Below are 17,790 nucleotides of genomic sequence, written 5' to 3' on the forward strand. Positions count from 1 at the left end.
TACAAACTTGCCCAGGCCTGTGCCCTGGAAACCTTCCAAGGCGCAAATCCATGGTCTCATGAGACTAACGGATGCCTATAAAAGATATTAAACTTTTACCCAGTGGGTTTATACAAAGAAACAATCCACAACATTTTTTTCTGGGCATCTCAGGAAAATTTGGTATTAAAGGGTTAATAAAATGTCTAATTTGAAGATATCTAAAGAAATGAGTATTAGTAGATTAAACTTTGCATACAGTTGTTCAAAAGTTGCAAAACAATTGCCTATGAAAAGATCTTCAAAATGCCTGATGCCCTTTTCTGTACCAATTAGGAAATGTTAAGTCTTGCATAGAAGGTCGGAAAAAACCATGAAGACCATAATGTTTTCTGAACTGAGCCCATATTCTCAGAGTATGTCTAATGAGAGGATTAACAATTAGTTTAGGCAAATGACAAGGAAGTGCGGATCCAAGAAGTGCGGAAATGGAGAATCCTTATGAGAGTTCAACTCCATTGCCAACCATTTCGGGCAGTCAGACTGATTATGAAAGAAAGACCAAAAAGTAAGGCAACGTATACTGGCTGCCCAGTAATAAAAACGAAAATTGGGCAAGGCCATACCACCTCCCCTTTTAGGTTTTTGAAGGTGAACTTTATTAAGTCTGGGACATTTGCCTTTCCATAGATAGGACGAAATAATAGAATCTGACGAATCAAAAAAAGCTTTAGAAATAAAAATTGGTAAAGATCGGAATAAGTATAAAAATTTAGGAAGGATAAACATTTTAACAACACTAATTCGACCTACCAGAGACATGGACGGGGTGACCAATGTGCCAAACTCTGATTTATATGATTTAAAAGATTAGTAAAATTTTCTCAAAAAAGATGGCTTAAAGTTCCTTGTTACAGTAATACCGAGGTAAGTGAATTGATTATATACTACTTTAAAAGGGAGGTTTTGAAATTCTATTGGTCTGGGCATATAGTTGGTCTGTTGCTTTAATTTGAATAACCATATCTAACCGCTTTGTATGGGTCTTTTGAGTTTTACGCTTTTAGACTCATTTTAAAAGATTTACACTCTAATCTCTGAAAAGGATTACATGTTACACAAGCTGACATACATGTTTGAAGGGAAAAAAAAGTCAAGGAAAAGTGATCAACATTCTCAAAGCCAACAGTACATACAGTACCTAGATTCACCACATTTTTTGCCCAAAATGTAGGATCACAGTGAAAGCGCATGCCACCATTAGCAGCTGGAACCGGATCACAACGTGCTCGAAGAATATGGCGCAACTGAAAAGTAATCTGAAAAATAAAAATTGTAACAGTTTGCTATTTTCATTCCTTCTGGATTGGCTCACCTTACTCAGCAAATTCAGTCTTTCTTAACAGTCAAGCAAAACTGAAATTCTGCTTAAAAAATGTGTAATTTTAAATATTTCAAATGAAATTTCTTTCCCTTGATCCAAGTGAATAGGTGATCTATATGGCTTACTCAGAAATCACATTTATCATCTATTCTGGATCTACCCTGCTTGCTTTACGGATTAAGCCATTTCCAGAATGTATCATGCACAACGGGTAATAAAACCATAGATCATGTCTACACAAAGGTGGTGTACAGCTTAGCCAGGGCCAACCTGAGGCGGGGAATCTCTCAGGCTAAACACATATACAAACAGAGAATCGAGGAGCATTTCAACTCCTCGGACCCCCAGTGCATGTGGCATGGCATACAGGTCATTACAGACTTCAAACCACCTAGTACTGTGCCCCCTTCCAGCTCTGCTTCCCTCCCGGATGAGCTCAATTACTTCTACACTCACTTGACGGAGAGAACAAGGAGGTCACTCTCAAAGAGGATCCCCCACCTGGTGAACTGCCTCTCTCACTTTGCACCTCCTGAGCAGGGTGAATGTAGAGAAGGCAGCTGGTCAGGATGGAATACCTGGCCGTGTGCTCAGAGTCTGTGCAGGGCAGTTGGCCAGGGTCTTCATGGACATTTTTAATCTGACGCTAGCCCAGGCAGTTATCCTCACAAGCTTCAAGATCGCCACCATTGTGCCAGTGGCAAAGCATCCAACTGCCATGGGCTTGAATGACTTCCGTCCAGTTGCACTCACCCCCATCATTGCAAAGTGCTTTGAGAGACTGATTCTATCACATCTGAAATCCTGTCTGCCCACTACCCTGGACCCCCATCAATTTGCCTATCGCACCAACAGGTCAACAGAGGACACCATCTCCACAGCACTTCACTCTGTCCTGACCCACCTAGACAGCCCCAACTCTTGCATAAGAATGCTGTTCATTGACTTTAGTTCGGCATTCAATACCGTGATTCCCTCCAAGCTGATCGCCAAACTTCGCCAGCTTGGTATCAGCTCATCCCTCTGCAATTGGGCCTTGGACCTCCTGACTAAAAGACCCCAGTTATGTTAGACAACCTCTCCTCCTCCACTCTCACCCTGAACACCGGCATGCTTCAAAGCTGTGTGCTGAGCCCTCTTCTGTACTCCCTTTTCACCTATGACTGCGTTCTTGTACACAGCTCTAACTCTATAAACAAGTTCACAGGCCACACCACAGTGGTTGGCCTGATCAGCGGGGATGACGAGACGGCCTACAGGGACAAGGTCCAGCACCCGGCCGCGTGATGTGCCGACAACAACCTGGCCCTTAACACCCAGGGGGCCAAGGAGATCATTGTGGACTTCACAGTCATAGTCATACTTTATTGATGCCAGAGGGAAACTGGTTTTCATTACAGTTGCACCATAATAATTAGTTATAGAATGATAAATAGTTAAATAGTAATATGTAAATTATGCCAGTAAATTATGAAATAAATCCAGGACCAGCCTATCGGCTCAGGGTGTCTGACCCTCCAAGGGAGAAGTTGTAAAGTTTGATGGCCACAGGCAGGAATGACTTCCTATGACGCTCTGTGCTGCATCTCAGTGGAATGAGTCTCTGGCTGAATGTACTGCTGTGCCCAACCAGTACATTATGTAATGGATGGGAGACATTGACCAAGATGGCATGCAACTTAGAACAATTCAGGCATGGTAGGAGCCACACACACACACGTCCCCACCTACATCAACGGAGCTGTAGTGGAGCGTGTATTAAGCTTCAAATTCCTTGGTGTCCACATTTCCGAAGATCTTATCTGGTCCCTGAACTCCTCCACCCTGATCAAAGAGACTTATCCCAAAGAACTACTGGCTGTAATAGCTACAAGGCATGGTTCAACTAAGTACTGGGCAAAGGGGCAAGAATACTTTTGAACTGCTCACATTTCAGTTGTTGAATTTTTAGTTCTCCGTGATTTACAATTTTCCCTGTTTTTGGGCTGTACTCTTGGGGGAAAAAAAGGAACACGTGATTCACAAATAAAAATTCTCAGTTAAATTGATTAAAGTCCCTGGTTGTAATACTCACTTATGTGAGCAAAGGGTTGGATGCTGAATACTTTTTCAAGAAATTGTATCATTTAAAACACACTTGGGCAGGTACATGGAAGGGCAGGACTTGGAGAGACAAGAGCTAAAATTAGAAAATTCAATCGAGCTGGGTGGGAACCATGGTGAGCATGGACTTGTTTGGCCTTAATATACGCTGTATTGCTCCATTTCACTCTATGTACTGAGTTTTGTTTGAAGAAGCTCCTATAAAGTACCTTTGAATGTTTTACCATGTTGATGGCACCACATTAAATGTCTGAAAGAACTGCATTATGGCCAGTCTTGTTATGTGAAACTTGGTAAAAATCAGTTACTCTCTGGATTAATTAATTACGTCACCTGGAAGGGTTATCAATTTAATTTATGCCAGTTCCATAATGCCAAGAATAAATGACAAAGATTCAGCTCCCACAAGCCACTTGGGATGTTGAAGACTTTAGATAAGATACCAAACAAATCACGTACTTGCATGTGCCAGATGATCTGAGAACAAAACCCATCTAACACAGTTTCCACCTTAAAAGGATTGTCTCAATCTGGTATACAGCTCTGAATGTATCGCTCAAGCCAACACTCTACACACAAAACTGGAAATGGATCTACATCCCCTTTTGTTCCATGAAACTGTTGAAAATGATCTGTGAATATTATAAACAATCTTATCGCAATTGTTTTCCAAGATTTGGGGCAGGTGACACAGTAGTTTAATATATTAAAGTATCAAACAGTAATATGCAGATTTTACTATGGCAAATACAATATGACTATTCAATTACTTCACGCAAAATAAAGCAGCCCATAGATCTAAAACAAATTTCATTGTATGACCTCTTTTCAATTACCTTTCCATAAATAGTATAAAAATTAGTATGCGAGATAACAGTTCCTGATAGAAAGATCCTCTGTTGGGAGTTAATAAATTGTGCATATTTTAAAAAATATAGCGAACTGCTCTACAATAATGTAAATTATAAAAACATTGAATAAGAATGCTTGCAATGAAGTTGCAGGCTCATTTCTAAAATTTCATGCTTAAAAGGGTGGTTATAGAATAATAATCAAATTTTTAAATCATGAAGTGCATTGGAAGATCAAAAACATGGGTCAAGGTTAAGAAGGAACATAGCAAATATTGGTCTCATGTCTTCTCCTTGCCTGCCTATCACCTCCTCCTTCCTTTTCTCCTATAGTCCACTCTCCTCCCCTATCAGAATCCTTCTCCAGCCTTTGTCTTTTCCAATTATCACCTCCTAACTTCTTACTTTATTCCCTTCCCTACCCACCCACTTAGCTTCACCTATCTCCTTCTGTTCTTCTTGCCCTCTCCCCACCTTATTCTGGTATCTTCCCCCCTTCCCTTCCAGTCCTGATGAAGGGTCTTAGCCCAAAACATCGACTGTTGGTTCATTTCCACAGATGCTGCCTGACCTGCTGAGATCCTGCAGCATTTTGCTTATATTCCTCTGGATTTCCAACAAAATATTGTGTCAACATTTCCAAAAGTATAAAGGATGCAGAAGTGACATTTGGCAGGTAGAAGGGATATTAAAAAAAATCTTAGCGAGCAAAATTAAAGAAAATTCTAAGATACTTTATACATACAAGAGGCAATAGTGGCAGAAGGTAGATACTGTTAGAAAGGAAAACAGACTCCCAATCCAAATGAGTACTTAGTGATTAATTCTAACGTTAAAGTGAGAAAGGAAATGTAGCTCTTAAATGGGCAAAATTAGCACACTCTGATGATCAATACCCTAGCTACAGGTTTGGTGTGTGGGACTGTAAAACAGTTATTTGACAACTGTTGAAATTATAATAAAAGGATACACTTATTCCTTTCACAGGCACCCCATTAATCAGTCTGTGGCTGGCAAATTATTTTTTAAAAACGCAGCAACATACTTAAAGGGGAAAGTTAAACATGGACAATTAACGGGGACAAGGACAAGTTATGCTTAGAAAAATGGAATCTGATCAACCTGATTGCATTTTATGAAGAGGTAGCAAGAAGAGTAAATAATAATGGTATATTTGATGAAATATACACAGATATTAGCAAGGAATTCGGAAGATAGAAAAGTAAAAGCACATAAGATGCAAGGTAACATAACAAGCTGAAAGAAAACAGCAAATTGAGAAATCAAAAGCTAGTGATTAGAAATGCAGTTTCAGTGACCAGAAGATCGTATGCACTTGCAGTGAGATTCAGCATATCATCTTCGCTACTGGTTCTACCCTAACATCAAGGTCTGAACTTACAATCCCAAGTATATTTCTCAAGGTTGCACAAAAAATTCATACAGTTTTCTCAAAGTTCAAAGTAAATTTATTATCAAGGTACATTTATGTCACCATTTACAACCCTGTAATTCATTTTCTTGTGGGCATACTCAATAAATCTAAAGAATAATAATCGTAACAGAATCAATGAAAGACTGGCCAACTTGGGTGTTCAACTAGAGTGCAGAAGGAAAAAAACTGTGCAAGTACAAAAAGAAAGAAAGAAATGAGCATAAATATCAAGAATATGAAATGAAGAGTCCTTGAAAGTAAGTCCATTGGTTGTGGGCAAGTAAAGTTATCCCCTTTGATTCAAGAGCCCGATGATTGACGGGTAGTAACTACTCCAGAAGCTGGTGGTGTGAGTCCTGAGGCTCCTGTACCTACTTCCTGATGACAACAGTGAGAAGGGAGCATTTCCTGGGTGGTGAGTGGTGGGGAGGTCCCCTGATGATGGATGCTGCATTCCTGTGTCAGCATTTCATGTAAATGGGTTCAACAATTGGGAGGGCTTTACCTGTGATAGACAGGGCTGTATCCACTACTTTCTGTAGGATGTTCTGTTCAAGGGCATTGGTGTTTCCATATCCGGCTGCAATGCCAGTCAACATACTCTGCAGTACATATCTATTGAGGTTTGTCAGTTTTAAATGTCATTCTGAATCTCAGCAACTCCCAAGGAAGTAGAGGTGCTGCTGTGCTTTCTTCATAATTAGAGTTGGGTCCAAGACAAATCCTTCGAAATAACACAGAGGAATTTAAAGTTTGCTGACCCTCTCCACCTCCGATTAGAATTGGCTCATGGACCTCAGGTTTTCTTCTTCTGAAGTCAATAATCAGGTCGAGTAAGAGGTTATTGTTATGGCAACACTCAGCCAGATTTTCAATCTCCCTCCTATATGCTGATTCATCAGCACTATTGACAGTGGTGTCATCAGCAGACTTTAATGTGGCATTGGAGCTGTGTTTAGTCACACAGGCATAAGCGTAAAGCAAGTAGAGGAGGGGGATAAGCACACATCTTTGTAGTGCACCTGTACTGATGGAGATCGTAGAGGTGTTTTTGCTAATCCAAACTGACCGGGGTCTGCAGGTAAATGGTCCCATTGCACAAGGAGGCAGTTGAGACCAAGATTAACAGCAAATGTAGCAGGAATTTATCGCTTTCATTCTGTATCCCTCATGCACAACTGCACACAAAAAGCACAAACAGAAGATGCTAGAAATACTCAGCTAGTTGGGCTGCACTTATGGGAAGAGAAACTAAGTTATTGTTTCAGCTAGAGATCTTTCATCAGAAGATAAAGCCCTGGGGGAGAAAGGTGCTAGCTGCCCACTTTATCAATGCTTCTTATCTTACACAACTCCACTGAGTCACCTCTCATCCTCCTTCGCTCCAATGAGAAAAGCCCTAGCTCACTCAATCTTTCCTTGTAAGACATGTTCTCTAATGCAGGTTCAATGACCTGCTGAGCATTTCCAGCATTTTGTTTGTGTTTTAGATTTCCACAATCAGCTGATATTTTTTTTTTAAAAAAAGGATTTTCACTATGGTATATACTTGGTGAATCCTCAGCCAGTATACATCAGAAAAGGAGATCGAACTTAACTGATTCATTCAATTGCTATTGCACAACCATCACTCCACTGGTGGGGGAAAAAAGCATGGTGTGAGAGTTCTGAATAATCAAGATACTCTGATGCCATAATTACTTTCAAAGAGTAAAAATTGATCTAAAATATTTCTGATGAAACATTTTTACCTACCCCATGTGCTAATAATTCCATATTAGCATTCAGTCTTTACATAAGGTCACAATGACAGAGCACCTTTGTAAAGAATTTGAACGAGAATGTCAGTAGGACTTTAAAACTGATCTATGGTACAAAATGGACTGTCAATCATTTTCTATCCCTGGTCCTGTAGGTGGTGACAGTGAGATATTTTCTTGGAACTGCTGTGGATCTTCTTGTTGAAGTACTCCCCTAATGGCGAGCCAGGGATTCTCAGGAATTAAGTCTAGCAGCAAAGGAAATGCAATATGGTTCTAGGTCTGGGTGGTGAGAGACTTAGAGGACAACCTTCATATGATGGTGATATTTTAAGCTTTCCTCTTCTCTTTGACAAGAGTTCTGTGAAACAATTCTCTCACTGCTCACCCTCTGATTTCTACTGGTCTCCAGCTCTTCAACTTTTCTAATCTGGGTGACCCAAAACATGTGCTAAGCAAAGGGTAAGTGTTTAACATTTATTGCTGGCATTGAGTTATCTTTACCATTAAGTCCATACCCATATCTGATTGTAGTGTAATTTTTGCTACATGCTGGAATGGACTGTTTCATTTGAGAAATTTGTAGCACCATAATTAATAATCTCCACTTCTGCCCTCAATGAATGAAACAAGCAAAACCCTTCTGGGTGCACCTGCAACCATATCTGGGAATAGAAATGCTTGTCCTACAACCATAAGCACTTCTTTGTGAGGCAAGATTCCTGTAAATGGGTTTATCCCCCTCAATTAACACTAAATTCAACTTTACCAAAGTTCCTCAATGCCACACTCAAGTCAAGCACCATCATATGGGCAGTCGCTTTCAACTCACCTCTGTATGTCAAGCTTTTGTCCACATTTGCACCATGACTATGTCAGGTTATTTGTACCTCTGTTGCTTGAGAGAGCTGTTAACAACTTCCCCACCACAAGCACAAGATGCTGGAAATCCAGAGCAGCACACACAAAATGCTGGAGGAACTTTGTAAATCAGGCAGCATCTATAGAGATGAAGGGCAGATACCCTTCTTCAGGACTGAGAAGGAAGGGGGAAGACGTAATAATAAAAAGATGGAGGAAGCAGGCAGTGGCTAACTGGAAGGTAATGGGTGAAGCCAGGTGGGTGAGAAAGGTCAAGGCTGGAGAAGGAGGAATCTGATAGGAGACGAGAATGAACTGTGGGAGAAAGGGAAGACCCAGGGGAAGTGATAGTCAAGTGAGAAAAGGTAAAAGGTCAGACAGAGTGGGGAAATTTAGGGGGGGGGGGGGAGAGGAGAGGAGGAGAGATTTTTTTTAAACCAGAAGGAGAAATCAATATTCATGGAGACTGCAAAGATGGAAAACGAGGTGTTGCTCCTCCACCTCAAAGGTGGCCTCATCTTGGCATAAGAAGGGACCATGGACTGACATGTCGCACGGGAATCTAGATTAAAATGTTTGACTACTGGGAAGTTCCACTTCCGGCAGATGGAGCACAGGTGCTTGATGAAGCTGTACCCCAATCTATGACGAGTCTCAGCAACGTAGAGAAGGCTGCATCGGGAGCACCAGACACAATAAATGACCCCAGCAGATTCACACTTTGTTGATGATTTAATAGACTAATGGAGCAGAAGGAAGTTAATTGAGTTTGTCCTGCTTCCTGCAGAAGCCCTATCTGGGCAATGTTCCACACCGTTGGGTAGATGCCAATCTTGTAATTGTATTTCGACAGTTTGGCTAATTTTGGATTGCAAGTCTTCAGCATTGCAGCCAGCGTACTGCCTGGTCCCAATGTCCACATTATACAAATTGCTCACTGCCATTTTTTTTTAAAAAAAGTATGTACAGTGAATCAAATTAACTTAATTTTGGCCTCAATGAGATTCAGTAGGAAGCAGAAATTAACTGTTCACTAAGTTCTTCAGGCTGATCTATTTTCTCAGGCAATAACACAAGACCTGAAGCGCTTGTCTGCTGAAAAATGTTCAGAAATACCACAGGTGAATCAATTTTCCATTATATGACACACAGTGGTACTGCAAAAGTATTGCATTGCCTGTAAAGAACATTTTGCAGTGAAAGATGTCTAAAACTTTCATGATTTAATGGTGGTAAATTGAGTTGACAGAATGCTTCATAGACTAATCAATTAATTATTGTATCAATAGGACTCAATAATCTTATTTTCAAAAGTTTGCATCTCCTCTTATTGATTTGGCAAAGCAACCCCCATTTTCACCAAATTCTAAATTACATATGGAAACACTATAACCAAACTGCACTTCATTCTGTGAAATTAGGGAATGACATAATAGTAGATTTGTAAAAGGGAAGCTCCCACTGTGAACACCAATGATTAATAAAAAATACTGTGGGAGCTTACTCTTCAAAAGCTAGTATTTGCTTAGTATCTGCAGAGCTGTATGCATAATCTGCTAGACATCCCTTGCACAAAGTTAGTATTTAGCTGTTCTGCTCATTCAGATATTCATTGTTTAATCATCAGGTTGGCATAATTACTTGAACCACAGAATATAAAACTAGCACCAAAAATTTTGTGCACAATGTGAAGCATTGAATGTCTGCAGGTAAACAACTCAACAGAAATAGTGCTTTAAGTGTTACATAGAAACACAGAAAACCTACAGCACAATACAGGCCCTTCGGCCCACAAAGCTGTGCCGAACATGTCTTTACCTTAGAACTACATAGACTTTACCCATAGCCCTCTATTTTTCTAAGCTCCACGTAGCCATCCAGGAATCTCTTAAAAGATCCTATCATTTCCGCCCCCACCACCAGCAGCCTATTCTACGCACTCACCACTCTCTGTGTAAAAAAAATGACCCCTGACATCTCCTCTTTATCTACTTCCAAGCACCTTAAAACTATGCCCTCTCATGCTAGCCATTTCAGCCCAGGGAAAAGCCTCTGACTATCCACACGATCAATGCCTCTCATTATCTTGTACACCTCTATCAGGTCACCTCTCATCCTCTGTCGCTCCAAGGAGAAAAGGCCAAGTTCACTCAACCTATTCCCGTAAGGCATGCTCCCCAATCCAGGCAACATCCTTGTAAATTTCCTCTGCACCCTTTCCATGGTTTCCACATCCTTCCTCTAGTGGAGCAACCAGAACTGAGCACAGTACTCCAAGTGGGGTCCGACCAGGGTCCTATATAGCTGCAACATTACCTCTCAGCTCCTAAACTCAATCCCACGATTGATGAAGGTGAATACACCGTATGCCTTCTTAACCACAGAGTCAACCTGTGTAGCAGCTTTGAGTGTCCTATGGACTCGGACCCCAAGATCCCTCTGATCCTCCACACTGCCAACAGTCTTACCACTAGTGCTATATTCTGCCATTATATTTACTACTACTAACGTCGACTCAGGCCTAGGGGGCCAGCGTCGGGCACGATGACCTATTTGACCTACCAAAATGAACCACCTCACACTTATCTGGTTTGAACTCCATCTGCCACTTCTCAGCCCAGTTTTGCATCCTTTCAATGTCCCGCTGTGATCTCTGACAGCTGTCCACACTATCCACAACACCCCCAACCTTTGTGTCATCAGCAAATTTACCAACCCATCCCTCCACTTCCTCATCCAGATCATTTATAAAAATCATGCTGAGTAAGGGTCCCAGAACAGATCCCTGAGGCACACCACTGGTCTCCGACCTCCATGCGGAACGTAAAAATAAGTTCAAATGCAAAGGCAGAAGATGCTTGATATATGTGATTTTTGATGTCAAGTTAAAGAAATTATGGGGATGGAAAACAATGTTTAAAGCAATGCCAATACGCTTCAGACATATAGAACGGAAAAAGCAATTATAAGAACTAAACAAAGGTATTATGAGTTAGGTGAGAGAGCACATAAAATTCTTGCCTGGCAGTTGAAAACAGAACAAGCTTCCAAAACAATAAATGCAATTAGAACAAGAGCAAATAAAATATCTTATAAACCTCTTGAAATAAATGAAACCTTTAAAAATTTTTATTCTGAATTATATCAATCAGAATCCCAAAATGATGTTAATGAGATAGAAAGGTTTTTATCACAAGTTTCTCTTCCAAAATTGAATTTGGAAGAACAGAGGGGATTAGATATGCCTTTTACATTAAAGAAGTTGAAGAAGCTTTAGGATCACTCCAAAGTAATAAATCTCCAGCAGAAGATGGTTTTCCACCTGAATTTTATAAAAAATTTAAAGATTTATTATTTCCTCTTTTTATGGAACTAATATGTCAAGCAGAAAAAATACATAAACTTCCAGAATCTTTTTCAACAGCGATTGTAATAGTATTGCCAAAAAAGGACAGAGATCCTATGAAACCAACATCATACAAGCCTATTTCTTTATTGAATACGGATTATAAAATAATAGCAAAAATTTTATGGAATAGATTATCTAAATATTTACCAAAATTAATACATATGGATCAAACAGGATTTATTAAAATTAGACAATTGGCAGATAATGTAACTCGGCTACTCAGTATAATTCATTTGGCACAAAAAAGGGATGAGAAGAGTATAGTAGTAGCTTTGGATGCAGAAAAAGCATTTGATAGATTAGAATGGGATTTTTTATTTAAAGTATTAGAAAAATATGGGTTAGGAACATCTTTTATAAATTGGATTAAAACTTTAAATTCTAACCCTAAAGCTAAAGTAGTGACAAACTCTCAAATTTCAACACCATTCCAGTTAAAAAGGTCAACTAGACAAGGTTGTCCACTATCACCTGCTTTATTTGTATTGGCGATAGAGCCATTAGCAGAACTAATTAGAATTGATCCAGATATTATGGGTTTTAGAGTTAACCAAGAGGAATATAAAATTAATCTTTTTGCTGATGATGTTTTGATATATTTAACAAACCCACAACATTCGTTACATAAATTATCTTCTAGATTGGATGAATATGAGAAGGTATCAGGTTACAAAATAAACTGGGATAAAAGTGAAATTTTACCTCTTACTAAAGGAGACTATAGTCAATGTCGATTAGTAACCCAATTTAGATGGCCGGTAAATGGTATAAAGTATTTAGGTATAAGACTTGATAATGATGTAAAGAATTTATATAAATTTAATTATTTGCCACTGTTGAAAAAAAATTCAAGAAGATCTTGACAAATGGATGATACTACCAATAACATTAGTAGGTAGAGTCAATGTTGTAAAAGTGAATATATTTCCTAGATTACAGTATTTGTTTCAAACATTACCAATACAATTGCCACAGAAATTTTTTCAAGAGTTAAATAAACGTGTGAGAAAATTTCTTTGGAAAGGTAAAATGTCAAGAATATCATTGGAAAAACTGACATGTAAATTTGGGTTAGGAGGATTACAACTTCCAAACTTTAAAAATTACTATAAAGCAAACCAACTTAAGATTTATCGCATCTTTTTTCGATGATCAAAAACCAGCATGGATTAAAATAGAACTAGACAAGATAGGAGAAAATAAACCTGAAGATTTTATATATAAATGGGAATCTAAATGGATACGGGAAAAGAAAGAATCTCCTATATTAACACATTTGATTGATCTATGGAATAAGATAAATGTTGATAAGGAAACACAGAAATCTCTATTAGCAAGGAGACCCTTGTTCCAAAACAGACTTATTCCTTTTACAATGGATAATCAACTTTTATATAATTGGTACCAAAAAGGGATTAAATTTATAGGAGACTGTTTTGAGCGAGGTATATTGATGTCATTTGAACAATTAAGGGCTTACTTAATAGGTAAGCTGGGTCAAACAATGTTTTTGCCAAAGCCTAATGAAATTGAAATTTTAATTCAAAAAGGGAAAATTAAAAAATTTATTTCTTGTATGTATAATTTGATTCAAGAACAGACAATTAAACAAGGAATCCATAAGTCAAAGCAAAAATGGGAAACAGATCTGAATATTAATATTGATGAAACAAATTGGTCAAGACTTTGTCTTGACAGTATGACAAATACAATAAATGTTCGACTTAGATTAGTACAATATAATTTTTTACACCAATTATATATTACACCACAAAAAATAAATAGATTAAATTCAAATCTATCTGATAAATGTTTTCGGTGTAATCAAGAAATTGGTACTTTTTTACATTCTACTTGGTCTTGTTTTAAAATTCAATCCTTTTGGATAAATTTAAGAATCTTATTGGAACAAATTACTGGAATTCAATTTCCACAAAACCCTGTATTATTTCTATTAGGTGATATTGAAGGGATAAAACCGAAACTTAAATTGAATAAATATCAGAAAGAATTTATAAAAATTGCATTGGCAGTAGCCAAGAAGGCTATAGCAGTTACTTGGAAATCTGATTCGTATTTAAGTATGGATCGTTGGAATAATGAAATGGCTAGTTCTATTCCACTTGAAAAAATTACTCATAATTTAAGAGATAAATATGTAACATTTTTGAATATTTGGTACCCTTATTTACAAAAGATAGGATGGCATATTTAAGTGCTCCGATAAAGATTTTGGTTACTTGGGGAAAGTAACGAATAATTATACCAAATTTATTTTGAATCCCATGGAGCATGTGGAAACCTTCCAATAACCAGGCGGCTCTTTACTTTCTTTTTTTTCCTCTTTCTTTCTTTTTAAGTAGGACTATATATGGGGGGGGGTTAAGGGGAGGGGGGTGGGTAGATTTTATCTTTTCATGTATTCTTTTTGAAAATTTAATAAAAATTATATTTAAAAAAAAAAGCAATGCCACTTTTCTTGATAAATCCTTACTTGTGTGTGCCTGCTAGCAATTCAATAAGGCCACTGCAGCTTTTTTCAGTCAGGCAAAGCACAATGTTTTAGGTCCCCAAGAGAAGGGATAGGGTAACAAAGGGAACACCTTTGAACGGACAAGGCCAAATAAATTCATGCAGCTGACAGATTGATTACACCCTGTCTTTGTCATATTGCTAATAAAAGGACTATGGGACATGCCTAGCTGGTGAAACTAGATTAGAGGAGAAAAACAGAGGCAGAAGTTGCTAGTTCTGACAAACAGAAAGAGTAAGTTATGTAAATTATCAATTTAACATTGATTCTGTAAGGCTACAAAATGTCAGATGAAAGATGGTCTCAACCAGAGATATTCCCTTTGTTCTGCCCATCCTTCAATCTTTTCAGCCAAAATTCTAAGTAGGACTAGAAACAGAACTGGTCTGTATGAAATGAGACAGTGTGAGGGAAGATCACACAGAACATCTGGTTAATGTCTGTGTGGGAACAAAGTGAGACAGGTTTTCAGTTGAGATTGTTATCCATCCTCTTATCCCTGAATATAGTTAAAAAAAAATAGACAAGGATGATCTACTACTAAGAAACCCACTGAAAATTACACACTTTGTGGAAGTGTTTATGGAAGGTTGCTAGCAGGAATTTGAAGAAATTCAAGAAACCCACACTTGTGAAAAAACGAATTAACTCTTAGCTGTGCAATTGGTTGTAAATTCAAAGCATGCCTAGGAGGTACACAAAGGAATGTATAAAAAGGTGCCTCATAAGATGACCAATGGCAAAAACACACTGACTCAAAAAGCTATACTGGGAAACTGGGGAAAGAGCTCACAGTATCAAACCCCAGCCAGGTTCATCTAGAGCAGGTAATATCTGAATACATGTAGTGAGTTTTGGAATGTTATGAAACGAGTTAAAAACAAACAGCTTCTTCATAACAATGAAGAAACCCTGACTCTATCATTGCAGCCCAAGGCCATGGCCTAAGCACCTGTGTAACATAGTCTTTTAAACTGAGTTGGAAACAGACTTTAATAGAAGATCAAAATGGGGTTTCCTATTAGCTCTAAGTTTTGTTTCATTTTATCTATGGAGATACAGCACAGAATAGGCCCTTCCAGCCACACCACCCAGCAACCCATGATTTAACCCTATCATAATCACAAGACAATTTACAATGACCAATTAACCTAAAAAGTGGTACGTCTTTGGACTGTGGGAGGCACTCGAGCAACCAGAAGAAACCCACACGGTCACAGGGAGAACGTACAAACCCCTACAGGTAGCGGCAGGAAATGGAACCCAAGTCGCTGGAACTATAAAGCACTGTGCTAAGCCTTCTGGACAAAACATTGTTGATGGGCCTAATATTTTTCCTCTAACCTGATTGCAATCTCCAGTACATCTATTATCCAGACATGCAATCGTGACTCACACAGAATACGAATCTTAATTTCCAATCTTAAGGTTCCTCAGCAAGATGAGGCATCAAAACCTACACCCAAGACAGTAGACCTTATAAGAGGTGAGAAAAAACAGAGTGAGTATAGTGTGGTACGTTATATTTCTTGATCATTTCAGGAATTCTCTTAAAGGATCAAGTATTACTCAATTCAATTTATGACAATTCAAACCATGAACATCGTTTGTTACTTGAAATAATTTACTCCATGAGAAACTTTAATTTTATTCTGGTCCCAGGATTGCACAGAATTTTATAGAACAAAAAAATAAGACCCCTACAATTGGTCTAAGCCAGCATTTACTTTTTTCAAAATTGAAATTTGGTCTCTCCATTCCAAGAACGTTAAGTCCTTTGAGCCCAGATGCAATATTATACGATTTCAACTGCCTTACCAAACGCTTGCTGTAAAGTAGTGCTGTACTGCTTCCACTGGAGATAGCCCACTTTGCAAAATTCATTACATGTTCCACCTGTCTAGCAAGACTGGTAACATCTTGCTGCTGCTGCAGTAACTTTATCTGTCTTTCCTTTGTTACATTCTGTAGAAAAGAAAGACTAGTCAAAGTGAGCAATGGGTTAGAATCACAATATAAAGATCACCACAATACTCAAATATTTACATCTTACCTCTAATTGCTGCAGCAGGTTCTTGCCCTTCTTGTTTATCTCATTAATGAGAGTGAAGATAGCAACTTTAATATCGTGCTCAACTTTCTTATTCGTATCATTGACTTCATTTAACCTAAAAATATGGACAAGGTTAATTTTCAAAACATCAATTCAAAAGGAAACGAGAGGAATTCTGCAGATGCTGGAATTTCAAGCAACACACATCAAAGTTGCTGGTGAACGCAGCAGGCCAGGCAGCATCTCTAGGAAGAGGTACAGTCGACATTTCGGGCCGAGACCCTTCGTCAGGACTAACTGAAAGAAGAGCTAGTAAGAGATTTGCAAGTGGGAGGGGGAGGGGGAGGGGGAGATCCAAAATGATAGGAGAAGACAGGAGGGGGAGGGATGGAGTCAAGAGCTGGACAGATGATTGGCAAAGGGGATATGAGAGGATCATGGGACAGGAGGCTCAGGATGAAAGAAAAGGGGGGGGGGAGAGAACCCCAGAGGATGGGCAAGGGGTATAGTGAGAGGGACAGAGGGAGAAAAAGAATGTGTGTATATAAATAAATAATGGATGGGGTACAAGGGGGAGGTGGGGCATTAGCGGAAGTTTGAGAAGTCAGTGTTCATGCCATCAGGTTGGAGACTACCCAGATGGAATATAAGCTGGTGTTCCTCCAACCTGAGGGTGGCTTCATCCTTACAGTAGAGGAGGCCGTGGATAGACATATCAGAATGGAAATGGGACATGGAATTAAAATGTGTGGCCACTCGGTGATCCTGCTTTCTCTGGCGGACAGAGTGTAGGTGTTCAGCAAAACGATCTCCCAGTCTGCGTCGGGTCTCACCAATATATAGAAGGCCACATCAGGAGCACCGGGCGCAGTATATCACCCCAGCTGACTCACAGGTGACGTGTCGCCTCACCTGGAAGGACTATCTGAGGCCCTGAATGGTAGTAACGGAGGAAGTGTAAGGGCATGTGTAGCACTTGTTCTGCTTACAAGGATAAGTGCCAGGAGGGAGATCAGTGGGGAGGGATGGGGGGGACGGGGGGGACAAATGGACAAGGGAGTCGCGTAGGGAGCGATCCCTGCGGAAAGCGGGGGGGGGGCGGGGAGGGAAACGTACTTAGTGGTGGGATCCCGTTGGAGGTGGCGGAAGTTATGGAGAATAATATGTTGGACCCGGAGGCTGGTGGGGTGGTAGGTGAGAACAAGGGGAACCCTATTCCTAGTGGGGTGGCGGGAGGATGGAGTGAGAGCAGATGTGCGTGAAATGGGGGAGATGCATTTGACAGCAGAGTTGATGGCGGAGGAAGGGAAGCCCCTTTCTTTAAAACAGGAGGACATCTCCCTCGTCCTGGAATGAGAAGCCTCATTCTGAGAGCAGATGCGGCGGAGACGGAGGAATTGCGAGAAGGGGATGGTATTTTTG

General features: G+C 39.5%; 1 protein-coding gene across 2 annotated transcripts in view; it reads right to left on the bottom strand.

Annotated features, from left to right (window-relative positions):
* Positions 1–17,790, bottom strand: part of trim33 (tripartite motif containing 33) — a 212,343-nt gene that overhangs the window by 46,551 nt on the left and 148,002 nt on the right. For both annotated transcript variants that reach the window (XM_072253354.1, XM_072253355.1), the window contains exons 6-8: positions 16,369–16,483; positions 16,134–16,280; positions 1,181–1,298 (exon numbers count right to left, since the gene is read on the bottom strand). In XM_072253354.1, the coding sequence (XP_072109455.1) occupies positions 1,181–1,298; positions 16,134–16,280; positions 16,369–16,483 (380 nt within the window). The remainder of the gene's footprint in view (positions 1–1,180; positions 1,299–16,133; positions 16,281–16,368; positions 16,484–17,790) is intronic.

This window comes from Mobula birostris, chromosome 3, assembly GCF_030028105.1.
Source record: "Mobula birostris isolate sMobBir1 chromosome 3, sMobBir1.hap1, whole genome shotgun sequence".
Taxonomy (NCBI): domain Eukaryota; kingdom Metazoa; phylum Chordata; class Chondrichthyes; order Myliobatiformes; family Myliobatidae; genus Mobula; species Mobula birostris.